Here is a 26,386-nt window from a genome sequence, read left to right as displayed (position 1 = left end):
CTATATTTCTTTCATTTGACTGATGAATTTTTCAACAATTGCATTGAGTCTTTCAGGCTCCATCAGTGTATTCACCAATTCCTGCTCAACAGCCATCAGGGCCAGGCCGCTAAGCTTCTCTTGTTCCATGGCATGAAGTAAGTATGTTTTAAGACGAGACAGTGTAGAAAATGAGTTTTCGGGACTTGCTGAAGTGACTGGCCACGACAAAGCAATATATAACAGCTTTGAGATGCAAGGAATACTGCTGAGAAGACCATGCTGGATAAACAAGTGGGCAAGAGTGAGGAAGCTGATGGAATTATCATCCGTGACGAAGTTGAGCTTTGCATAGTGCCGATAAAATCTGAGTTCAGGGATAATGTCTGCATCAAGTTTAAAAAATTCTTGAATATGTCTGGCTGTGGCTTCATTTAATGGTTCATTCCATTTAAGTAATAGTTCTGAAATTTGCTTCATTTTGTAATAATCAAAATCTGAAAAACATAATTTTAAATTTTGTAATACAGTATCTAATCCTTGATAATAAATATTAATTTTATATTGTTCTTCTGTCGAAGTAGGAAAAAACGAACTATCTGAATTGCCCAGAATTTTTCTTCTTTTGTGAAGAGTAGGCTTTTCAACTTCAAAACCTTTAATTGTTATCTTTTTACATATTTCCTCTGCTCCATCCCAGATAGTTTTGAAAAATATATCGTTTCTTTCGGATGATAAACATTCCACAATTGCTTCTATTTTTGAAGACAAAGAGAAGATGTCTATAGTTTCACGCTGAAGCTCTTTGGAAAGAATTTCTGTAACACTTAACACTCGATAAAGAAATTTCAAACAAAAGATAAATTCAAATTTGGAAATCAGTGTCAATAAATCACTCAAGTCATCAGCCAAATATTTGTTTAAAGAATCCCTTGATGCAAGTTCCAATGTTTCAATAATCTCTGGAAGGTGGTCAATCACAGATAACAATGCATGATCATGGACTACCCAACAGGACTGTGATATATGTTTGTTGCATGTTTTGTTTTGACTTAGCTTACAAATGCTTTGAAAATGTGCCAACATTTCCCCAGACATATGAATAGTGTTGAATAAAGAACTGAGAGTGTTTAGAGCACCTCGAAGTTCTTTTACTTCTTTACAAAACCTAATTACTGCTAAGTCCAAAAAATGTGCATAACAATGTATATATAAAGCTCTTGGCTCTTCTTTTTTGAACTCGGCTGCAATTTTGTTAAATTTTACCTTCAAATTAGTGGTACTATCGTAGGCCTGGCCACATATGTTATTAAAATCAACTCCAATTTGCTGCAGATATGTTTTGATACACCTATGTAAGTGAGTTCCAGCCATCTCTTCAGTATCAACAAAACCCAAGAATCTTTCTTTAATTAAGATAACCTTTGATATTCTCTGTGGATATCTTACACAAACTGACAGCTTCTCTTTCTTAGCACTGTCAGTTACCTCATCACATATTATTGAGAAAGCTGAGGAGGCATTGATCTCACTCACAATATCCTGCAACATTTCATTCTTTATTATTTCAATAATATCACTTTGAATTTGCGTGCTATTATAGAAGTCAACCTGTGAACTCATAAGTCGAAACATTTCTTCTCCTTTATCTTTTGCTCTGATTTCTAATAATTCCAAAAAATTGCCTTTATTCACAGTTGAAACAGACTGGTCATTTCCTCTTAAGGGTAAACACTGCTTTCCAAGAAATAAAATATTTTCAATTATAAGTTTTAGGTACTTCTTATTTCCCTCAATCTGTTTTGAATGAATAGATAAATTATCACTGACAGCTTCATTACCAAACTGGTATTTCTTCCAAAACTGCAGTGACTTCAAATGTATTTCACTTTTTTCATGCTTTCTGAATTTCTCTAGAGTTCTTTTCCAATTAGAAGTTCCTTGAGTTGCCAACGACTCTCCTCTATAGCTGAAATTTTTTTGGTAGAACAATTGGCATGAATAACAGAATGTCACTTCTTTTTTAATACTATCGTCCAAATACTGAGAATCTGAATGCCAAGATTTTCTGCTCCGCGGTGACTTGCCGGTTACTGTTTGTCCTCTGGGTGTACACTTTGAGTGGCACAGCCCATCATGTACTTTCACAGGTTTCCCACTGCATGCAGGCTCCTGGCTGGACGTTTGTACTTCTACACCGGCATCACATGTGTGCTGACTGGGCACTGAAGACGATGGAGGAAGGCTTGGTTGGTGTTCCACACTCCTCGATTTGCTGGGTGAACTCTGGGCAAAAATAAGTTTTTTAAAACAATTTTCAAATAAAAGGTGTGTGTGTGTGTGTGTGTGTGTGTGTGTGTGTGTGTGTGTTACTGGGATTGAACCCAGAGGCATTCTATCTCCGAGCTACACCCCTAGCCTAATTTTTTTTTTTTTTTTAATGGTACAAGGGGTGGAACCCAGGGGCTTTTCTACCTCTGGGCTATACTCCCATACCTATTTTATTATACAGGGTCTCACTAAGTAGCTGAGGCTGGCTTTGAACCTGTGCAATCCTGCTGCCTCAGTCTCCCAAGCGCTGGGATTACAAGCGTGTGCCACCATGCCTGGCCCCAGCCTGATTTTGTATCTTAATTGGAAATGGTCTTGGAAGGTTGACACGAGTCTCACTACTTGTTAAAGCTGTCCTTGAGCCTGTGGTCCTTCTGTCTCAACCTTCCAAGTACAGGGATTGCAGGCATGTACCACCATGCCTGGCCTAGAAACACATCGACTTAAATAACACAGTAAAATGAGTAATTCATAGCATAAGCACCTCTGGGAGGAATATTAATGATTATTCATAATTGTGATTGTAATAAAAATAACTTTTATTGCTCAGATGACTAGAATAGTTTATACATATTTTTAAAAACCCAGAGAGAAAAATGATGACTAATATTTATATTTAGGCATATATACATATATGCACATATATAATTATGTATATAAAAACTACTTATGAAAGATAGTAAAAAAAAATAGGATAAAACTTACATCTGTAATGATATTTGTTGTTACTGAAGAAACTGCACCTGTTAATTAGAACATACATTTAACATATAGACAGATTCCTCAAGTATGACAAAACAGTGTTTATATACAATGTCTTAGCATCAACCAGTACCTTGTAAGAGATCAGGGTCCATGATGGGCAAGGCAACATGAGTACCTGCCAACGACACAATATTGCTTATCACAGGAATCGAATCTTTCTTTGGAGAAATACATTCCACTGAAGCATTGTTCACCATGGAAATACTAACTGATAAAAGTAAACAAAAAGACTTCTTATAAAACAGGCAGGTTCAGTCGAATCAGAAAACATTCTTTAAGCTGGGCATGGTGGCATAAGTTTGTAATCCCAGCATTTGGGAGGTTGAGACAGGAGGATCGTGGTTTGCAGACAGACTCAGCTACCTAGTGAGGCCCTTTACAACTCAGGGAGAGCCTGTTTCAAAAAAAAAAAAAAACAGGGCAGGAAGGAGCAGCTTGGAGGTAGAATGCCCCTGGGTTCCATACCCAGTACTGCAAAAAAAGCAAGGAAGAAAACAAATAAAAAAACACATTACTTAATAGAGCTGACAGCATAGCTTAGTAACAGAGTGCTTGCCCAGCATCCGTGGGGCCCAGGGTTTGACTCTCAGACCACAAAACAAGTATTTCACGAACAGTGCATATATCTAATACATCTTAAGGCATTTTTCCCTCCTAGTACTGGGGATGGAAGTAGGAGCATTCTACCTCTGAGCTACACCCCCAGCCCTATGTTTTATTCTTTTTTTGTGTGTGTGTGTGGTACTGGGGATGGAGCCCAGGGGATTTCTACCTCTAGGCTATAATCCCAGACCTATTTTATATTTTATTTGGAAAAAGGGTCTCACTAAGTTGCTGAGAGCCTCACTAAGTAGCTGAGGCTGGATTCGAACTTGTGTGATCCTTCTGTCTTAGCCTCCCAAGTGCTGGGATTACAAGCGTGCGCCACCACGCCTGGCTTTTTTTATTCTTTATTTTGAAACAGGGTCTCACTGAGTTGCAAAGGGCCTCACTAAGTAACCAAGGCTGTCTGCAAACCATGATCCTCCTGTTTCAGCCTCCCAAATGTAGGAATTATAAGCATGTGCCATCATGCATGGCTGGCATTTCTGAAAATTAAGAGTAACTTTTTTTTCCCCCTGTGGTACTGAGGGTAGAACCCAGGGGCTTTTCTACTTCCAGATTATACTCCAAGACCTATTTTTTACTTTATTTGGAAACAGGGTCTCACTAAGTTGCTGAGAGCCTCACTAAGTAGCTGAGGCTGGCTTCGAACCTGTGAGATCCTCCTGTCTCAGCCTCCCAAACGTGGGGATTACAAGCATGCGCCATCATGCCCAGCTCTTAGAGTAACTTTTTAATTTTTAGTGGTACTAGGGGAATGAACCTAGGGGCATTCTACCTGAGGCAACCCTCCCCAACCCTATTTTTTATTTTGAACCAGGGTCTTGCTACTTGTGAACCAGAGTCTCACTACTTGCTGAGGCTATTCTCAATCTTGCGATCCTCCTATCTCAACCTCCCAATACTGGGATTAAAGGTGTGTGCCATCACTTCTGGACTTGGAATACCTCCCCCCACCCCCCCTTTTTTTTTTTCTTTTGCAGTGCTGGGGTTTGGACCCAGGGGTATTCTACCCTCAAGCTATACCCCAGCCTTATTTTTTATTCATTTTGAAACAGGGTCTCAACTGGGCATGGTGGCACATGCTTGTAATCCCAATACTTGGGAGGCTGAAGAGGACAGCAGGTTTGCAGCCAGACGCAGCTATTTAGGAGAAGCCCTCTGCAACTCAGTGTGAGACTTGGTTTCAAAATAAAGAATAAAAAATAGGGCAGGGGGTGTAGCTCAGATATCTAATGCCCTTGGCGTTCCATCCCCAAACCTGGAAAAAAAAAAAAAAAAAAAGCTGAAGTATAGCTTGGAGGAAGAATGCCTCTGGGTTCCATCCCCAGTACCCCCAGTGAGGCTGGTCTTGAACCTGGACCCTCCTTTTCAGCCTCCCAATTATTGAGATTACAAGTGTGCGCCACCATTCCTGGATTCTGAGTGAGTTTATTTTCTTTTTTGTGGTACTGGGGATGGAACCCAAGGGCATTCTACCTCTGAACTACACTCCCAGCCCTATTTTTTATTTTGAAACAGGGTCTCACTGAGTTGCAAAGAACCTCACTAAATAACTAAGGCTAACCGTGAACCGTGATCCTCCTGTCTCAGCCTCCCAAATGCTGGGATTATAAGTGTGTACCACCACACCTGGCTGTGAGTGAGTTTTTTTTTATTTGCGGGTCTGGGGATGGAACCGAGAGGCATTTGACCTCCGAGCTAGAGCTACACCCCCTGCCCAATTTTTTATTATTTTGAAACTGGGTCTCACTGAGTTGCAGAGGGCCTCACTAAGTAGCTGAGGCTGTCCGCGAACCGCGATCCTCCAGGTCTCAGCCTCCCGAATGCTGGGATTACAAGCGTGCGCCACCACGCCCGGCTGTGAGTGAGTTTTAATATTCAGTTTCCCCAGGATTCATAAACTTCAACATCGATATAGACTGGTATCCACATAAGTATTGCAGAATTCTGTAATAAGCCAGTTGGTAGATACGCAAATTTCAGGAACATCACTCATTGGTTGTTTTTGTAAATAGCAACATTAGTTCTATATAAGGCTTGTGTGTGTGTGTGTGTGTGTGTGTGTGTGTGTGTGTGTGTGTGTGTGTGTACTAGGGATTAAACCCAGAGGTATTCTACCTCTGAGGTACACTCCTAACCCTATTTTTTTTAAATTTTGAAACACTAAGTTGCTGAGACAGACCTTTAACCTGCAATCCACCTGTTTCAGCCATCACACCCAGCTATAGAAGGTTCTTTGATAAAAATCTTAATTTGGCCAGGCGTGGTGGCACACGCTTGTAATCCCTACGTTTGGGAGGCTGAGACAAGAGGTTCGCATAGGTTCAAAGCCAGCCTCAGCTACTTAGTGAGGCTCTCAGCAACTTAGTGAGACCCTGTTTCCAAATAAAATATAAAATAGGTCTGGGAGTATAGCCTGGAAATAGAAAACCTCTGGGTTCTACCCCGAGTGCCACCAACAAAACAAAACAAACAAACAACAACAACAACAAAAACTTAATCTGCCTTGGGTTAATTGTGCTGTCCTTCCCTTTATTTTTGGTGGTACTCGGGATTGAACCCAGGGATATTCTACCTCTGAAAAACACCCCTAGCCCTTTTTTATTAAAAAATAAAAAAAATTTTTTTTTTGGTACTGGGGATAGAACCCAGGGTCACTGTACTGAGTTACACCTCCAGCCATATTTTTTTTTTAGTGTTTTTTTTTTTTTTTTAAATTTTTGAAACGGTCTCACTGAGTCTTCACCTCACTAAATAGCTGAGGCTGTTCTCGAACCGTGATCCTCTGGTCTCAGCCTCTTGAATGCTGGGATTACAAGCGTGTACTACCATGCCCGGAAAATTGTTTTGTTTTGAAACAGGGTCTTGCCAGGTTGCTGAACAGTGTTGCTAAATTGCAGAGGCTGGCTTTGAACCTGTGATACTCCTGTTTCAGCCTAAAAAGTATTGGGATTACAGATGTATACAACCACACCCAGATAACCGTGCTTTACTATTATTGAATCTCTGTGGTGCTGGGGATTGACTAGGGCCTTCCACAGGTGAGGCAGTGCTCTACCACTGAGTCATATCCCTTGCCCTCTATTACTGATCTTAAAACATTTCCAAGGGCTGGGCGTGGTGGCACACACTTGTAATCCCAGCACTGGGGAGGCTGAGACAAGAGGATTGTAGAGGTTCGAAGCCAGCCCCAGCTACTTAGTGAGACCCTGTTTCCAAATAAAGTATAAAATAGGTCTGGGAGTATAGCCCGGAGGTAGAAAAGCCCCTGTGTCCCAATTCCAGTCCCACAATAAATAAATAAATAAATAAATAAATAAATACAAATAAAAATCCAACTACCTATGCTTTATGTGAAAAATGTATCTAAAGACCTTGCTTTTACAAAGCAGAGCTGAGCACAACTCTCTTTATTTTAGTAGAATCATTCCTGTCATAAATGTATTGAATAAACTCAATATTGACTGAGGAACTCCTATGAACCAAGTTGTGCAGTAGTATACACATATCCTAATGTAAATACACATGTTCAATTACTAAAGGATCTAATTAATCTAGAAATGAAGAGAGCCTGTATCAACCCAACACAACAATCTTGAGGGTTTTTTTTTGCAGGTCTGGAACCCAGAGGCATTTGACCTCTGAGCTACACCCCCTGCCCTTTTTTATCCTTTATTTTTGAAACAGGGTCTTACTAAGTTGAGGAGGGCCTCACTAAGTAGCTAAGGCTGTCTGAGAACCGCAATCCTCCTGTCTCAGCCTCCCGAATGCTGGGATTACAAGCGTGTACCACCACGCCTGGCTGGAATTTTCATACTATACTCTTAGGCCCTTTTTTTTGTTTTGTTTTGAAACAGGGTTTCACTATGTTGCTCAAGGTGGTCTCACACCTATGATACTTCTGTCTCAGCCTCTCAAGTACTGGGCCTATGAGCATGCACCACCATGCCCAGCTAACACAACAATGCTTACAAATAAATGTTAAGTCACTGCCATGTATGATGGTGCATGCCTGTAATCCCAATACTTGGCAGGCTGAGATAGGAGGATTGCAAGTTGGAAACCAGTCTCAGCAACTTAGTGAGACCCTGTTTCCAAGTAAAATATAGAAGAGGTCTCGGCTGGGCATGGTGGCATACACTTGTAATCCCAGCATTCAGGAGGCTGAGACCTGACCGGAGGATCACAGTTCACGGCCAGCCTCAGCTACTTAATGAGGCCCTCCACAACTTAGTGAGACCCTGTTTCAAAATAAAGAATAAAAAAACAGGGTAGGGGGTGTAGCTTGGAGATCGAATGCTCCTGGGGCTCCATCCCCAGACCCGCAAACAAAACAAAACAAAATAAAAACAACAACAAAAATACACTCTGGGGATATACCCCAGAGGTAGAAGGTCCCAAGGTTCCATCCATAGTACTATACGCATACAACAAAGAAAAAAATTAATTCACTGATGCAGTAGGTGTCCTTTCTTTATTTATTCATTCAGTGTTAGGAATTGAATCCAGAACCTTGTACATGTAAGGCAAGTGCTCTGCCACTAATCTGCACTGACTTCCTTTTACATAAGAAACACCAGAGAGCTAGGCGTGGTGACGCACACATATAATCCCAGATTCAGGAGGCTGAGACAGGAGGATCATGGTTCACAGCCTCAGATACTTAGTGAGGCTCTTTGCAACTCAGTGAGACCCTGTTTCAAAATAAAGAATAAAAAATAGGGATGGAGGTGTATCTCGAAGATAGAATGCCCCTGGGTTCCATCCCTAGTACCAAAAAACAAAACAAAACACTGGAGAACAGTCCTTTGCAACAAGTTTATGATTACTTTGATACTTTAGTCAGTTTAATTTGGAAGTGAATCAAAGTTCTGAATGAAAAGCAAAATATAGTTCTATTCGTTAATAGTAAAACTATGAAGTGGCTAAAAATATTACCTGTAGACGGTTCCATTTTAGCTTTATTATATGCAGAAAAACAACTCATAGAGCAGAAAATCTCTGTCTTCCCCAAGTCATTAGTAATCTCAATCATTTCATCGGATGGCTTCAATGATTTACAAGGAAAAGAGGTAAGTGTTTTGGCTGGTTTCTGTTTAGAGATTAAAATCATATTCACATCCTTTGCATATGACCCACATTATTAATGAACAAAAGCATACCCACAACCACTTTTAGTTGAAATATTACAAATAATGGCAAAAATGTTATTTTCTTAAAACCAGAAAAAAAGACTATATATAGATTGCAATGACTGAAATGAAGAAAACTGATAAATACCTGCGCGATCCTCCTGTCTCCACCTCCCAAGCGCGGGGATTACAAGCGTGCGCCACCACGCCTGGCCTTAAATATGTATATTATGATATAGCAGGAGAATAACTGTATTTCTAGGTTACCTTCATAGTAAAACTATAACCATACTGTAAGAAAGCAGCATTCAAGCAGGAAGGATGGAGCATAGTGATTCAAAGAGCAGTGCATGAGCAGAGAAGGGTAAACTGAAGCGAACCGCCCATTCCTTCACTCAACAACGATGGCAACCAGAGAACAGAACTCCAAAGACAAGTGAAAACGTGAAGAGCTTCCTTTCTGCCAAAGATCATAATATTGGCAAAACAACATTAAAAAAAAAGCAGATAATTCTAAAAATTTTTAATTTTATTACTTTTTTCTTGGTACTGGAGATTAAACCCAGGAATGTTTTACCTCTGAGTTATACCATAGCCGTACTTTCTTTTTATATTTTGAAGCAGTGTCTGCTCAAATAACCATGCAGTGTCCTAGAACATGAGAGCCTCCTGTCTTAACCTCTCAAGTGCTGGGATTATAGGCATGTGCCACTGCGCCCGGCTAGCATCTTGTTCTAAAACATAGACGCTTCTTCAAATTCCTCTTGTTCAGGACGTAAGGATCTTTCAACTAGCATGCCAACAGAACAAGACTCTGATGATGCCAGCTTCAATGACAGTGCCATCCAGAGAGAGAGAAGGTCATGGTATACTCAACTGTGATTTCCAGAGGTTTGGAAAAAGAGCTTTGGGAGGCCCAGCCTTCCTCTGGCTCTTCCTCACTCCACTCTTTCTTCTGGTTTTCTGCCCTTTTCTTCCTTCCTCCCTCTCTCTTCCCCCTCTCTAGTGTTGTTTTACTGGAGATTGTCCTCAGGGACTCATCCATGCTAAGCAAGTGCTCTGCCACTCAGGTATATCCTCAGCCTTTTTTACTTTCCTTCCTTCCTTCCTTCCTCCCCCCCATATCTATCTATCTATCTATCTATCTATCTATCTATCTATCTATCTATCTCTTTCTCTCTCTCTTTCTTTCTTTCTTTTGCAGGTTTAGAGATGGAACCCAGGGGAATTCGACCTCCATGCTATACCCCCTGCCCTATTTTTTTTTCTTTATTTTGAAACAGGGTCTAAGTTGAGGAGGGCCTCTCTAAGTAGCTAAGGCTGTCCGCTAACCACAATCTTTCAGTCTCAGCCTCCCAAATGCTGGGATTACAAGTGTGAGCAATCAGGCCTGGCTTTTACTTTCTTTTTTTGATACTAGAGATGGAACCCAGGTGTATTCTACCTCCAAGCTCCAACCCCAGCTCTATTTTTTATTCTTTATTTTGAAACCTGGTCTCACTGAGTTGCAGAGGGCCTCACTAAGTAGCTGAGGCTGTCCGTGAATCACGATTGTCCTGTCTCAGCCTCCCTAATGCTGAAACAAGTGTGCACCACCACGTCCAGCTTATTTTACTTTATTTTTCAATTTAATTGTTTTTTTTTTTGTGTGTGTGTGTGGCACTGGGGATTGAATCTAGGGGAATTCTACCTCCAAGCTACACCCAGCCTGATTTTATTTCTTATTTGAAAATAGGGTCTCACTAAATTGTAGATGACTTCCCTAAGTTGCTGAGGCTGGCCAAGAACCTGCGATCTTCCTGTCTCAGCTTCCTCAATACTGGAATTACAAATGTGTGTGCCATCATGCTTGGCCCCCAGCCCTTAAATATTTTTTTTTTAGTTTTGAGACAAGGTTTTACTAAGTTGTTCAGAATAATCTCAAACTTGCAATTCTCCTGCCTTAACTTCTCAATTGGCTGGGATTACAAGTGTGTGCCACTGTGTCCAAGCGTGTTTTCCTCTGATCACGGTCCCCACTGTCATCATCTTTTGTCTCTGAACTTGTCCATCCTTCTGCCACTGCTGCCTCCATTGCCTCAGAGTAACTTCTGCTCCACCAGTAGAATTTCTATTTTGACAAATTATTAACAATTCACCAATATTTAATATTAAGCAATGATAGTGGTGTGATTTATAAATTTGCTAGTCTGTTATTCATGAGGGAAAATATTTCGTATACATAATATTAAAAAGATATGGGGTATATTCATTTCAAGTCACCCCTTCGTGCCAGTTTGGTATGGAGCTGTATTTCTATTCTCTGTATTTCTATCTTTCTAATAAACTTCTTTAAATCTTCAGCAACTGTCAAGAAAAAAAGGCCAGGTGTGGTGGCACACGCTGTAATCCCTGCGCTTGGGAGGCAGAGACAGGAGGATCATGCAGGTTCGAAGCCAGCTGCACGCACTGGCTTAGGAGACCCTGTTTCCAAATAAAAATATAAAATAGGTCTGGGAGTGTAGCCCGGAGGTAGAAGGGCTTCCAGGAACCCTAGTACTACCAAAAAAAAAAAAAAAAAAAAAAAAAAAAACCACACACACACAAAGATATGGCCAAGATGGACACGATGGCGCAAGCCTCTAATCCCAGTACTTAGGTGGTTAAGACAGGAGGCTGTAGGTTCAGAGACAGGCTCAACAGTACAGTAAGACTCTGTTTCAAAATAAAATACAAGCCGGGCATGGGGGCACACGCTTGTAATCCCCGCGCTTGGGAGGCTGAGACAGGAGGATCGCACAGGTTCGAAGCCAGCCTCAGCTACTTAGTGAGGCTCTCAGCAACTTAGTGAGACCCTGTTTCCAAATAAAGTATAAAATAGGTCTGGGAGTATAGCCCGGAGGTAGGAAAGCCCATGGGTTCCACCCCCAGGACCACAAAAAAAAAGAGAGAGAGAGAAAAGAAAACAAACAACAAAGCCAAGTATGTTGGCACACACTTGTAATCCCAGTACATGGGAGGCTAAAACAGGAGGATTGCAGGTTCGAGGACAGCCTTAGCTAGTGGTGAGACTCTCTTCAACCTAGTGAGACCCTGTTTCAAAAATCAAAAACAAAAAAACAGCGAGCTGAGGGTATACCTTGGAGGTAGAATGTCCCGGGGCTCAATCCCCATACCACAACAAACCAAACCACCAAGAAAACTCATAAAACCCTAAACACCTGATTGCCGGCTTGGCTACTCGGGAGGCTAAGGTAGAAGGATCTTAATTTAGAAGCTAACCTGGGCAAGACATGATCTCAAAATAAAAAATAAAAAGAGCCGGGGAGCCGGGTGTGGTGGTGCACACTTGTAATCCCAGCATTCAGGAGGCGGAAACAGGAGGATCACAGTTCGAGGTCAGCCTCAGCTACTACTTAGTGAGTCCTTTTGCAACTCAGTGAGACCCTGTTTCAAAATAAATAATTAAAAAAAGGGCTGAGGGTATAGCTTGGAGGTATGCTACTATGTTTCATTCCCAGTATTGAGGAGAAAAAAAAAGAGCTGCGGATATAGCTCAAAAGTACAGTGCCCCTGGTTCAATCATGAAGAAAAAAGAAAGAAAAAAAAGAAAAATGGAAATAAAAAAGATACAGCCAATGCCATGAGCGGTGACACACGCTTATAATCTCACTACTTGGGAGGCTGAGACTGGAAGATCTGGATTTGCAGACAGCCTCAGATACTGAGACCCTGTTTCAAAAGAAAGAATAAAAAATTGGGCTGGGGATGTAGCTCAGAGGTAAAATGTCCCTGGGTTCAATCTCCAGCACTACAAAACAAATAAAAAAAGGCAATGAATCTCTAAAAATCTAAAAAATAAAATAAAAATAACAGGCCACCGGGCATGGTGACACACACTTGTAATCCCTTTACTTGGGAGGGTGAAACAGGAGGTTCACAAGGTTTGATATCTTAGCAAGGCCCTCTGCAACTTAGTGAGACTGGTTTCAATAAGAAATAAAATTGGGCTGGGGAAATAACTTGTAGGTAGAATGCCTCTGGGTTCAATCTCCAGCACCAAAACAAACAAACAAAAAACAAAAAAAACCCCAAAACCAAACAAAACAGGCTAGGCTGAGACAGATTTGAAAAGGACTGAGGGTTGGGGGATAGCCTTAGCAAGTAATGGGTTATCAGAGACTGTTTCAAAATAAAAATTAAGCTGGGCGTGGTGGTGCACACTTGTTAATCCCAGCTTTTGGGAGGTGGAGACAGGGTATTGTGGTTTGCAAACAGCCTCAGTTATTTAGCGATGCCCTTCACAACTCAGTGAAACCCTGTTTCAAAAAGTAAAAAGAAGCGGGTGTTTGTAATCCCATGATTTGGGAGGCTGTAACAGGAGGATCATAGTTCAAAGATAGCCTCAGCTATTTAGTGAGGCCCTTTGCAACTCAGTGAGACCCTGTTTTAAAATAAAGAAGAAAGGCTGGGCGTGGTGGCGCACGCTTATAAACACCCTCCCACACACTTGGGAGGCAGAGACAGGAGGATCGTGAAGGTTCGAAGCCTGCCTTGCTGGTTTAAGAGACCCTGTTTCCAAATAAAAATATAATATAGGTCTGGGAGTATAGCCTGGAGAAGGGTTCCATGCCCAGTACCACCAAAGAAAAGAATAAAAAATGGGGCTGGGTGTAGCTCAGAATACACCTGGGTTCCACCCCCCACTATTGCAAACAAAACAAAACAAAACAAATAAAAAATGAAAAACAGCTGGGCGTGGTGGTGCACACTTGTAATCCCAGCATTCGGGAGGCAGAGACTGGAGAGGATCTCGGTTTGTGGACAGCCTCAGCTACTTAGGGAGGCTCTTTGCAACTCAGACTAAAAAATAAGACTGAGGGTGTAGCTCGGAGGTAGAATGCCCGTTTCCACCCCCAGTATCGTATAAGTAAATAAATGAATGAATAAATGAATAAATAAATAAATAAATAAATAAATAGGGCTGGTTGTAGCTCAGAGGTAGAATGCCCCGGGGCATAATCTCCATACCACCAAAAGCCACCAAGCCCTTGGAATGCTGAGACAGGAGGATTACAGGTTTAAGGGCAGTTTCAATAACTTTGGCTTTCAGTAATTTAGCAAGACTCTTATTTCCAAACAAAATAAAATAGGACTATGGGTGTAGCTTGGAGGTAGAATGCCCATGAGTTCAATCTTCAGTACAAAAAAAAAAAAGGGCCAACTAATTTTTAGATTGTGTATATATATTATGTTATGTGTATATATATTAGGTAATGTGTTATGTGTGTATATATTAGATAATATATATAATTTTTATATTATTTATTTATTTATTTATTTATTTATTTATTTATTTGGTGGTACTGGGGTTCCTGGAAGCCCTTCTACCTCTGGGCTACACTCCCAGACCTATTTTTACATTTTATATTTGGAAACAGGGTCTCCTAAGCCAGCGCGCGCGGCTGGCTTCGAACCTGCGCGATCCTCCTGTCTCTGCCTCCCAAGTGCGGGGATTACAAGCGTGCGCCACCACGCCCGGCCTTATATTTTTTATTTTTATTTATTTATTTTTGTGGTACTGGGGATGAAACCCAGGGACATTGTAACAAGTTATACCCCCAGCCCTATATTTTAGAGTTTTTTTGAAACAGGGTCTCTCTGAATTGTGAAAGACCTTGCTAAGTAGCTAAGGCTGTCCACGAACGGCTATGCTCTGGTCTCAGCCTCCCGAATGCTGGGATTACAAGTGTGTACCACTACTCCTGGCCTAGATTCATATATATGTATATATATATAAATATATATTTTCCTATTCTAAGTATATTCACTAACAAAATGGCTAATAGGTTTACTTAGTTTTTATTGACATACAATGCTTTGTTTTGTTTTGTGGTACTGAGGATGGAACCCAGGGGCATACTTCTCTTGAGCTACACCCCCAGCCCTGTTTTTTTATTCTTTATTTTGAAACAGGATCTCACCCAGGTTCAATTTCCTGGGTTCCATTCCAGTTCTGTGAAAAAATAAAAAGTAAAAAAGAAAAAGAAAAAGAAACATTAAAGCCAAGTATGGTGGCACAAGCTGGTAATCTCATTACTTGGGAGACCGAGACAGGAGGATCACAGGTTTGAAGAAAATCTCAGCAAGTAATGAGACTCTCATCAACCTAGTGAGAACTTGTTTCAAAATAAAAATAAGAGCTGGGTGTGGTAGATGCTTATAATCCAGTATTTTGGAAGCTGAGAAAGAATTGCAGGTTTTTGGCCAGGCTCCACAACTTAGTAAGACCCTGTTTCAAAATAAAATATAAAATAGGGCTGGGGGTAGCTAGGTGTGGTGTCGCATACTTGTAATCTCAGTACTTGGGAGGCTGGGACAGAAGAATCACAGGTTACAGACCAGCCTCCTCAACTTAGTGAGACCACTTCAAAATAAAAGAATAAAATAGGTCTGGCAATGTAGCTTGGAAGGAGAATGCCCTTGGGTTCCATTCCCAGTATAAAAAAGAAAAAGAAAAAAAAAAAAGAAAGAGCTACAGGTGTAGTTCAGAGGTAGAATGCCCCTGGGCTCAATCTTTAGTAAAACACACACACACACACACACACACACACACACACACACACACACACACGAAAAGAAAAAGGATGTTGGGGGTAAGACTGGGTGTGGTAGCACATGCCTATAATACTAGTACTTGAAAAGCTGAGACAGGAGGATCACAAGTTCAAAGCCAATTTCAGTAACTCAAAAACAGGCTCTTAGTAATTTAGCAAGATTGTTTCCAAATAAAAAATAAAATAAGAGCCTTGTGTGGTGGCCCAGGCCTGTAATCCCAGCAAGGCTGAGACTAGAGAATCGTGGTTCGCGGACAGCCTCAGCTACTTAGTGAGGCCCTCTGCAACTCAGTGACACCTGGTTTCAAAATAAAGAATAAAAAATAGGGCAGGGGTGTAGCTCGGAGGTCAAATGCCCCTGGGTTCCATCCCCAGATCTGCAAACAAAATAAATAAATAAAATAAAATAAATAAAAAATAAAATAAGGCTCCGGGTGTAGCTTAAAGGTAGGTTGAGTTCAATCCCTAGCAACAGATACACACACACACACACACACACACACACACACACACACACACACACACACCCCAGATCTTCATAACTGCTTATATATTGCAATATTCTTTGAACTAATAGAGTAATGAGATTGTCCTTTAGTCTGCTGTATGTGAAACAGACTAAGCTGGGAAACTGAGACTGGAAGACTGCAGTTTGGAGGCCAGCCTCAGTAACTTAGTGAGATCCTGTTTCAAAATAAAAACTAAAAAGGGCTGAGGTATAGCTCAGAAGTAGAATGACCCTGGGTTCAATCCCCAGCACCAAAACCAATAAGTTTCACAGATCTCCCAAAAGTTCATGATGAAGTTGTTAGCAGAGTGACAATTTTAAAAAGCAGTGATTACTGCAAAGACTATGTTTTACTTTCTGGTATTTTACTTCATACTGAATCTAGATTTTTTTTTTTTTTTTTTTGGTGGCACTAGGGATGTGACCCAGGGGAATTCTACCTCCAACTTACACCCCTGACCCTATTTTACTCTTTAATTTTGAAACAGGGTTTAAGCAGCAAGGAGCCACACTAAGTTGCTGGGCTAGCGGTGGACCTGTGATCCTCCTTTCTCAGCCTCCCAAGTACTGGATTATAGGCTTGTGCCACCATGCTTGGCTCGAATCTAGGATTTAAATAAAAGTGTATTGTGTGTGGTGGTGCCCACTCGTAATTTGAGTGTGTGGAAAGCTGAGATGGGAGGACTGCAGGTTTGAGGACAAGCTCAGCAACATAGACACTCAGCAACCTAACAAAACCCTGTTTTCAAACCAGAAATCAAAAAGGGTTGGGGCTGGGGGTGTAGCTTACAGGTTGAATGCTACTGCGTTCTATTCCCTATACCCCATCACCAGGAAAAAAAGAGTTAAAGCCGGGCATAGTAGTATCCCTCTAATCTCAGTACTAGGGAGGCTGCAACTGGAGGATTGCAGGTTCATGGCTAGCCTCAGCAATTTAGAGAAGCCCTTGGCATTTCAGTGAGATTCTGTTTCAAAAATAAAACATAGACCGGGCATGGTGGCGCACGCTTGTAATCCCCGCACTTGGGAGGCAGAGACAGGAGGATGGCGTAGGTTCAAAGCCAGTCTCGCTGGCTTAAGAGACCCTGTTTCCAAAAATAAAAATGTATAAAAAATAGGTCTGGGAGTGTAGCACGAAGGCAGAAGGGCTTCCAGGAACCCTGTACCACCAAAAAAATAAAAATAAAAATAAAAATAAAATAAAACATACTGCTGGGCGTGTAGCTCAGAGGCAGAAAGCCCTGGAGTTTAATCCCCAAAACTGCACACACACACACACACACACACACACACACACACACACACACACACACACTGATTTAGTAAAACCCCAACATTTAAGCAGAATCATCAGAAACCCTCTAACTACTTAAAAAAAAAAAAGATTACAACTTACAACAGCCGTCTTCTGACACATACTACACTTGGTTAAGATGCTATTAGTACATATGGTAACAAAAGGTTTCCTTCTTTCTTCATATGATGAAAGACAAAATTGGCTGCAAAAATTTTTGCTAGTAGTATTATCTTCCAACTGGACACTGATCATATCCTTCTGATTTAAAATGTCCCTAAAAATAAATTACAAGGACACTATCAACACTTTTGCCACCATTAGACTTGCTCTTCATAAACTAAACAACTCCCTCCTTGGGTTTCATTTACCTGAAGGATTGAAATGGCAGGAAGAATATCACTCTTGAAATGAGAAAACCTGAATTTGGTATCTAGTTCTATCATTTTTCTTTTTCTTTCTTTTTTTTTTTTGTGGTACTAGAGGTGGAAACCAAGGGCTATTCTACCTTCGGACTATACTCCCAGACCTATTTTATAATTTATTTGGAAACAGGGTCTCACTAAGTAGCTGAGGCTGGCTTTGAACCTGTGCGATCCTCCTGTCTCAGCCTCCCAAGTGCGGGGATTACAAGCGTGTGCCACCATGCCCGGCTTCAGTTTTATCATTTATATTAACCAATCCTGGGTAAGTCAATTATACTCTATAAATATTAGTTTCTTCATCTATAACAGGAATTATAAAACACATCTGACATGCTGGGCGTGGTGGCACACGCTTGTAATCCCTGCACTTGGAAGGTAGAGACAGGAGGATCGATCGCACAGGTTCGAAGCCAGTTTGCTGGCTTAAGAGACCCGGTTTCCAAATAAAATGTAAAAAAATAGGTCTGGGAGTGTAGCCTGGAGGTAGAAGGGTAACCCACAGTTTTGAGGACGACCTAACCCATATTAGTGCTGGTGACAAGGGTGATGATGAGAAGTCACTTTATTCTAGAACAACTGTGCAATCTATGTGATAGAATATCTCAAAGAATGGGCTGTAAATCCCTGAGGAGAGGGCAGTCTGCCAGACACTTTCAGGGCACTTATAAGATCAAAACTACTTTCATAATAATATTAATATTATTTGCTTTTTCTCTGTGTTGACATTTCAATTGATGGTACAAAGGCAACAGCAATTCTACTCCTAAGTATACATGAAAAAGAATGGAAAACAGGTACTCAAAGAAGTATACATTCATGCAGGCTCATAACAGGACTATGACAATGGCTGAAAGATGGAAACAAATGTTTACCAGGGAATGAAGAGATAGATGAGCTGTCATAAATACTTGTAGTAAAATATTGACTCAGCTATAAAAGAATGAAGTATTAACAAGTATGTATCTTTAAAACATTATAGCTGGGCATGGTGGCGCATACATGTAATCCCAGCGCTTGGGAGGCTGAGACAGGAGGATCCCACAGGTTCGAAGCCAGCCTCAGCTACTTAGTGAGGCTCTCAGCAACTTAGTGAGACCCTGTTTCCAAATAAAATATAAAAAAGGTCTGGGGGTATAGCCCGGAGGTAGAAAGCCTCTGGTTCCATCCCCAGTATCACCAAAAATGAAAATAAATAAATAAATAAATAAATAAATAAATAAATAAAACATTATGCTAAGGAAAAGAAGCCAGATATAAAAAGTCAAATGTAAGCCAGGCGTGGTGGCGCACACTTGTAATCCCAGCTTTTGGAAGGCTGAGATGGGAGGATCACGGTTCGCGGACAGCCTCAGCTACTTAGTGAGGCCCTCCGCAACTCAGTGAGACCCTGTTTCAAAATAAAGAATAAAAGCTGGGCGTGGTGGCGCACGCTCGTAACCCCTGCACTTGGGAGGCTGAGACAGTGAGGCTCTCAGTAACTTAGTGAGACTCTGTTTCCAAAAATAGGTCTGGGAGTATAGCCCGGAGGTAGAAAGCCTCTGGGTTCCACCCTCAGTACCACAAAAACAAAACAAAAAACAAAATAAAGAATAAAAAATTGGGCAGGGGGTGTAACTCAGAGGTCAAATGCCTCTGGGTTCCATCCGCAGACCCGCAAAATAAATGAAAAAATATATATAAAAAGTCAAATGTAATATGATTCCATTGATAGGAAATATTTAGAACACATAGACCTGTAGAAGGAATGAAGACAGGTGATTGTCAGGGGCGATGGGAAGAGGAGAATGGTGAAAAACTGCTTAATACATTATTTTACTTTGGAGTGATACAAATGTTTTGAAATAAGGTGGTAGTTGTCCAGCATTGCTCATGTACTTAAATGCCAATAAAATGCCCTTTTGTTACATAAATTTCATGTAAATGAACTGGGAAAAGAAAAATGGCAATGATGGGTAAAACTGCCTGAGCCTCCCGGGCGTGGTGGTGCACACTTGTAATCCCTGCGCTTGGGAGGCTGAGACTGGAGGATTTGAAGGCACAGGTTTGAAGCCAGCCTCAGTTACTTAGTGAGGCTCAGCAAAAAAATAGTTCTGGGAGTATAGCCCGGAGGTAGAAAAGCTCCTGGGTCCCACCCCCAGTACCACCAAACAAACAAACAAACAACGGCCTGAGCCTTAGCGCAAATGAAGGATGCAGCACCAAAATGTACTAGTAACCAGGCATGGTGGTACACACTTGTAATCCCAGTGCTTGGGAGGCCAAGACAGGATCGCAGGGACATTTTTCCTCCAAACTACACCCCAGCCCAATGTTTTTTTTTTTTTTTTTTGTGGGTCTGGGGATAGAACCCAGGGGCATTTGACCTCCGAGCTACACCCCCTGCCTTATTTTTTATTCTTTATTTTGAAACAGGGCTTCACTTAGTTGCAGAGGGCCTCACTAAGTAGCTGAGGCTGTCCGTGAACCGCAATCCTCCAGTCTCAGCCTCCCAAATGCTGGGATTACAAGCGTGCGCCACCACGCCCGGCTCCCTGCCCTATTTTTTATCCTTTATTTTGAACCAGGGTCTCCCTAAGTTGTTCACTCAGAGGGCCTCACTGAGTAGCTGAAGCTGGCCATGATCCCAGATCTTCCTGTCTCAGCCGCCCAAGTATTGAGATTCCAGGTGTGTGCCGTCATGCCCAGCTTCAACCTATAATTTTTAATAAATAAAATATTTTAGGGAATGTAAAATTCACCTTTTTGCTCATACTGAACTTCTATGTCTTAGGAACAACTTACACACTAAGTCTTTCCTGCTCCAGCCTCTTTCAACCTGTGACATGAGTGAAGCTGCTGCTGAAATGTAGTGCGCATACTCCAAAGAGCAACACGACACCTTAACGTCTCAGCTTCCTCAAAACCAAAAGAAAAGGGTTGGATTGGAGGGTGTATAAGGTCCCTTCCAGTTTTATGATTCTGTAGAGAGAGAAAGGAGGCTAAAGAGAGTGGCACACAGCCCACAGCAAAAAGAAAAAGGACATAGCATAACACTGAAGGTTGAAAAAGCAGAAGATAAAGGTAAGTGGAATTCCAGGGAAGAAGACTGGAAGTAACAGAAAACACCGGAAGCAGCAACCAAACAAGGAGCTTAATAAACATGGTCTGTGTGTTTGTTAAGGGGAATCACAGTGAGAGTTAATATTCACCGAATTCTTATTCCATGCTGATATTGCTCTAATTACTTAAATACATTATTTAATGCTCATAATTCTCATGTACATTAAACAAACAGATGAGAATACCAAGAAGCAAAAAAGTCCTCAATCCTTCTCAAACTTTATAATGCATACGAATCCCACGGCAGTAAATGTAATTCTGATTTAGTAGGTCTGAGATCTGAGAACCTGTACATCTGACAAATTCTCAGGTGGTACTGATATAGCTGCTTAAAGTTATTATTATTACTATTATTATTACTACTAGGAATTGAACCCAGGAGCTTGCTAGGTTGGGAGTCTTGCTACGTTGCTAGGGCTGTCCTCAAACTTGCAATCCTCCTTTCTCAGTCTCCTAAGTCCTGGGATTACAAGTATGTGCCACCACACTTCACTTCAGGGGTCATATTTTACTTAAGTAGCGAAATGCAAATGAGAAAAGCAAGATTCAAATTATGGGAATCTGATTCAAAGACATTGAAGCAAATCTGGTGGTCTATGAATTTTCTTGTTCGGAAACAAGAACATTTGGAACTTGGCATAAATATTTAATAATTGTGTACAATCTAGAATTATACTACTTTAGGATTCCCAAAGCCAAAATGTCACTGGCTGATCCAATCCCACCCCACAGAAATCTTTGGAAGTTTACCTCATATATAAAAAAAAAAAAAAAAAGGGAAGAAAATTAGCATTTTCATTCTTTCACTTTCCTTGACTTTACTTTTACCCACCCTCAACAATGCAATATTCAAGTCTTCAAAGAATTAAGCAGTTCCACTTAACATGACAAGGAACATTATATTCTACATCTTAGAAGTTGCACAATAGCTACATGACAGTCCTTAGTAGTTTATTCCCTATACAGTTAGCTGATAGGACAGACGGGGCATACCAATATGCCACTTACACAGAATCCCAAATGAAAAGAACGGGAGAATGAGTTTTAGAAGTGGTAGTACTGAAGATGGGAAAGAAACAGAATTCCGCATATGTTAATTTCCGCATATCTCTCAACAAAAAAACCTACTTCTCAACAATCTGTTAGAAGAACTGAAAGCAGAAACAGCTTCTTTTCACTAAATCAAGATGACACATCTTCAGAAAAAGTGAAAATACAGAATTTACAACCAAGACTCTGGCCGAAATCTATGTACAGGAATAAAAAGTAAAATTTAAAATTATATACTTTGAGCAGTTTGAGCAAATTCTTCTGGCAGGAGCTGGTGAATTGGCAGATAAAGTGTACTCAGTAATGCATGGGGTGGAGCAGAAAAGCTCAGTGGATCCTTTCCTCAGATAAGCAGTTTGCCCCTCCTGAAGGACTTTCTTACAACAGGAACAGGAAACACGAATAGCTGTGGCTGGAACTGAAGGAAACATTTTACTCATGCCAGACGATGCCACTGAAGGCTGAATGGCAGTAGTCACCTGTGAAGCTATAAAAAAAAAAGACAATTAGTATTTTCATTGACTTAAGTATGCATTCTTTCACTTTCCTTGATTTTACTTTTACCCACCCTCAACAATGCAATATTCAAAACCATTTTTATATTTACCTTTTTTCCCCCTGCGGGTCTGGGAATAGAACCCAGGGGCATTTGACCTCTGAGCTACACCCCCCTGCCCTACTTTTTATTCTTTATTTTGAAACAGGGTCTCACTAAGTTGCAGAGGGCCTCACTAAGTAGCTGAGGTTGTCCGCGAACCACACCCTCTGGTCTCAGCCTCCTGAATGCTGGGATTACAAGTGTGCGCCACCACGCCCAGCTAAAACCATTTTTTAATTTATTCATTTATTTTTGGTACTAATGATTGTTTCCAGGAGCATTCTACCACCAAGCTATACTCCTAGCTCTTTTTATATTATTGTCATTAATATTATTATTATTATTATTTTTTGTGGTTCTGGGGATGAACTTAGGGGCATTCTACCTTTGAGTTACACTCCCATCCCTATTTTTATTCTTATTTTGAAACAGGGCCTCATTAGGTTGATGAAAGTCTCACTAATCTCTGTGGCTGTCCTGAAACCTGCAATCCTCCTGTCTCAGCCTCCCAAGTTCTGGGATTACAAGTGTGTGCCACCCTGCATGGCTTATTTATTTATTTATTTATTTATTTATTTATTTACTTATTTATAGATTTTCAGCTTAGCATTTATTTATTTATTTATTTATTTAATTTTTGGTGTCACTGGGGTGGAACCCAGAGGCTTTCTACCTCTGGCCTATACTCCCAGACCTATTTTATATTTTATTTGGAAACAGGGTCTCACTATGTTGCCGAGAGCCTCACTAAGTAGCTGAGGTTGGCTTCAAACCTGTGTGATCCTCCTGTCTCACCCTCCCAAGTGTGGGGATTATAAACCTGTGCCACTATGCCTGGCTTAATTATTTGGTATTCTTTATAGCCAAAATTGTAATTTTCTCAATTTTTTGGTAAACTAATAGGATGCCTGGAATTATCCAGGAAAATTAGGCCATTACATCTTTTTGAATATTTATTCAATTTTCAATTTAAGATTTCAACTTTCCTTTTCAAGTAAAATATCATGAAGCTAGTGTGGTGGTACACGCTTGTAATCCCAGCATTTGGGAGGCTGAGACAGGAGGATCGTGGTTCATGGACATCCTCAACTACTTAGTGAGGCCCTTCACAACTCAGGGAGACTCTTGTTTCTCTTTCTTTCTCTTTCTTTTTTCTTTCTTTCTTTCCTTCCTTCCTCCCCTCCCTCCCTCCCTCCCTCCCTTCCTTCCTTCCTTGTGGCCACTGGGGATGGCACCCAGATGCATTCTACCTCTGAGCTACACCCCCCATCCTATTTTTTTAGTCTTTCTTTTTTTTCTCCTTGGTGGTACTGGGGTTCCTGGAAGCCCTTCTACCTCCAGGCTACACTCCCAGACCTATTTTACATTTTCTATTTATTTGGAAACAGGGTCTCTTAAGCCAGCGCGGCTGACTAAGAATCTGTGCGATCCTCCTGTCTCCGCCTCCCAAGCGCGGGGATTACAAGCGTGCGCCACCACACCCATCATAGTCTTTATATTTTTTGAAACAGGCCCTCCCGAATGTTTGGATTACAAGTGTGAGCCACCATGCCAAGCTATGAGACCTTGTTTCTAGATAAAGAATAAAAAATAGGGTTGGGACTGTAACTCAGAGGTAGAAAATTGCTGGGTTCCATTCTGGGTACCGCAGGAAAAAACATTTTTTTAAATCATGTCTTCTAGCTAGAACTGAATCAAAGGCAATTTACAAAAGAATCCTATTGGTCAGAATAAATGCAATAAACTTAATAATTCTATTACCACTGTCTGAAAATGGAGTGTTTATTTTCAGTTCATTGTCCTGAGCTTCGGGTTTTTGGGCTTGACAATATTCCTAAAAGAAAGTTAAAAAATAATGAATACAATGGTAGAAAATGACAAATTATTCTCATGTCTGTTCAATATATTATATAACTGAAGTGAAAGAAGCTCCATAAGTAAGTACTCTTTTGGTACCCTCAGTAGTGTCAAAGGATAAACTTGTAACAGTTTAAAGATCTAATTGATCGATCTAAAGATTTAATTGGCTCTCTTTTTAAGTTCAGAACTTCATCTGGTAGAGCAGGGGTTCCAGTGGCTAAGCAGAGGCAGTAGGTTTTATAGTCAGAAAAGAGATGAAGAAAGAACAAGCAAGCAAACATCCTCTCAGAGTCTCAGTCGCACGCGCGCGCTCTCTCTCTCTCTCTCTCTCGCTCTCTCTCTCTCTCTCTCTCTCTCGTACTGGCAATTGAAAACAGGGGCACTCTGAACCATACCTAAGTGCTATTTTTTATTCTCTTTAAAATTAATTTATTAACTTATTAATTTATTGCGTGACTGGGGATGGAACCCCTGCCCTATTTTTTATTCTTTATTTTGAAACAAGGTCTCACTGAGTTGAAAAAGGCCTCATAAGTAGTTGAGGCTGGCCTTGAACCCGGATCCTCCTGTCTCAGCCTCCCAAATGCTGAGATTATAAGCGTGCGCCACCATGGTCAGCTTATTCTTTATTTTTAAAGAAGGTCTCACTAAATTGCAGGGGTGGGGGGGGTTCCTTACTAAGTAGCTGAGGCTGGTGGCAAACCTGTATTCCTCCTGTCTCAGCCTCCCAAGTACTGGGATTATATGTATGCATGTGTTTTACTGGGGGTAGAACCCAGAAGCTTTCAACCTCTGGGCTATACCCCCAGGGACACATGGTCTCAATAAGTTGCTGAGGCTGACTTTCAGGTTACCTTTTTTTGTGTAAGGATTAGGTAGAATAGTGTGTGTGTGTGTGTTAGTTAACTGGGGGTGGAACCCAGGAGCCTTCTACCTCTGGGGTATACCCCCAGGGAAATATAATCTCACTAGATTGCTGAGGCTGACTTTCAAGTTACCTTTTTTTGTGTAAGGATAGAGCTGAGGGGTATAGCTCTAGCCTGGAATGGCCCTGGGTTCAATCCCCAGTACCCACCTCTACTCCGCTCACACCTACAAAAAGAGATGAGTTCAAGCTATGTTGCCTTGTCTGGCCTCAGATTCCTGGGCTCAAGAGAGCCTCCTGCCTCAGCCTTCCTAACAACTGCACTACAGGTACTTGCCACTGATCAGGGTTCAGGTTACTTTTCAACAGAATATTAGAAATAAAACTAAATTTTCTTGCTGGGTGCAGTGGCACATGCCTATAATCCCAGACATTTAGGAGTCTGGGGCAGGAGGATCTCAAGTTCAAGGCCAGCATGGGCAGCTTAGTGAAACCCTATTTCAGAGTAAAATAAGGGCTAGCTGGGGGTGGTGACGCATGCTTGTAATCCCAGCATTTGGGAGGCGGAGACAGGAGGGTTGTGGTTCACGGGCAGTCTCAGCTACCTAGTGAGGCCCTTTGCAACTCAGTGAGACCCTTTTTCAAAATAAAGAATTAAAAAATAGGGCTGGAGGCATCACCTAGAGGTAGAATGTCCCTGGGTTCCATTCCCAGTACTGAAAAAAAGCAAGTGGGGCTGAGGGTGCAGCTAGGTGGTAAACAGCTTGTCTACCATGTGGGAAACCCTAAGTTCAATCCCTGAAAAACAAATAAGAAAAAGACTGGGGATATAGCTTTGTGTTAGAGCACCCCTGAATTCCATGTTTAGTACCACCCCCCCCCACACACACACACAGAAAAAGAACAGAAGGTAAAATGTTTACTTGAGCATTGTCAGGTTCTGTCTTTATTTCATCCAGCCGCTTCAGCTGTAGGGCTGTTTCCTTGTCACATCCACCACTGAAAGGTTTTTCTTTCATTTTAGTATATGATGCAAAGGAATCCTCCAGTTCTAAACTACAGCATTTTTTTTCCTGGGGAACAGTTTCCAGATTCCTAAAATATTGATAGAATCAGATTTTAAATTAGTGCCTTTATTGTTTTTGTGGTAGGAGGGATTGAACCCAGGAACATTCTACCTGGAAGCCACATCCTCAGCCCCAGCCCCATTTTTTATTTTGAAATAGGGGCTCACTGAGTTGCAGAGGGCCTCACTAAGTAGCTGAGCCTGGCAACAAA

General features: G+C 41.2%; 1 protein-coding gene across 1 annotated transcript; it reads right to left on the bottom strand.

The window, feature by feature from the left end:
- Positions 1 to 26,199, bottom strand: ZMYM1 (zinc finger MYM-type containing 1; the record flags this gene model as incomplete). Its single annotated transcript, XM_080690445.1, has 8 exons — positions 26,032 to 26,199; positions 24,145 to 24,217; positions 22,023 to 22,272; positions 17,314 to 17,488; positions 8,620 to 8,773; positions 3,146 to 3,283; positions 3,016 to 3,053; positions 1 to 2,265 (listed from the first exon to the last, which is right to left on the bottom strand). Exons 1-8 carry the CDS (start codon positions 26,125 to 26,127, stop codon positions 1 to 3), a joined length of 3,189 nt encoding a protein of 1,062 aa, XP_080546571.1. The 5' UTR covers positions 26,128 to 26,199.
- Between the last annotated feature and the right edge of the window lie 187 nt (positions 26,200 to 26,386).

This window comes from Muscardinus avellanarius (assembly GCF_963383645.1).
Source record: "Muscardinus avellanarius genome assembly, chromosome: 3".
In the NCBI taxonomy this organism is placed as follows: domain Eukaryota; kingdom Metazoa; phylum Chordata; class Mammalia; order Rodentia; family Gliridae; genus Muscardinus; species Muscardinus avellanarius.
This window is presented reverse-complemented; position numbering and strand designations above follow the sequence as displayed.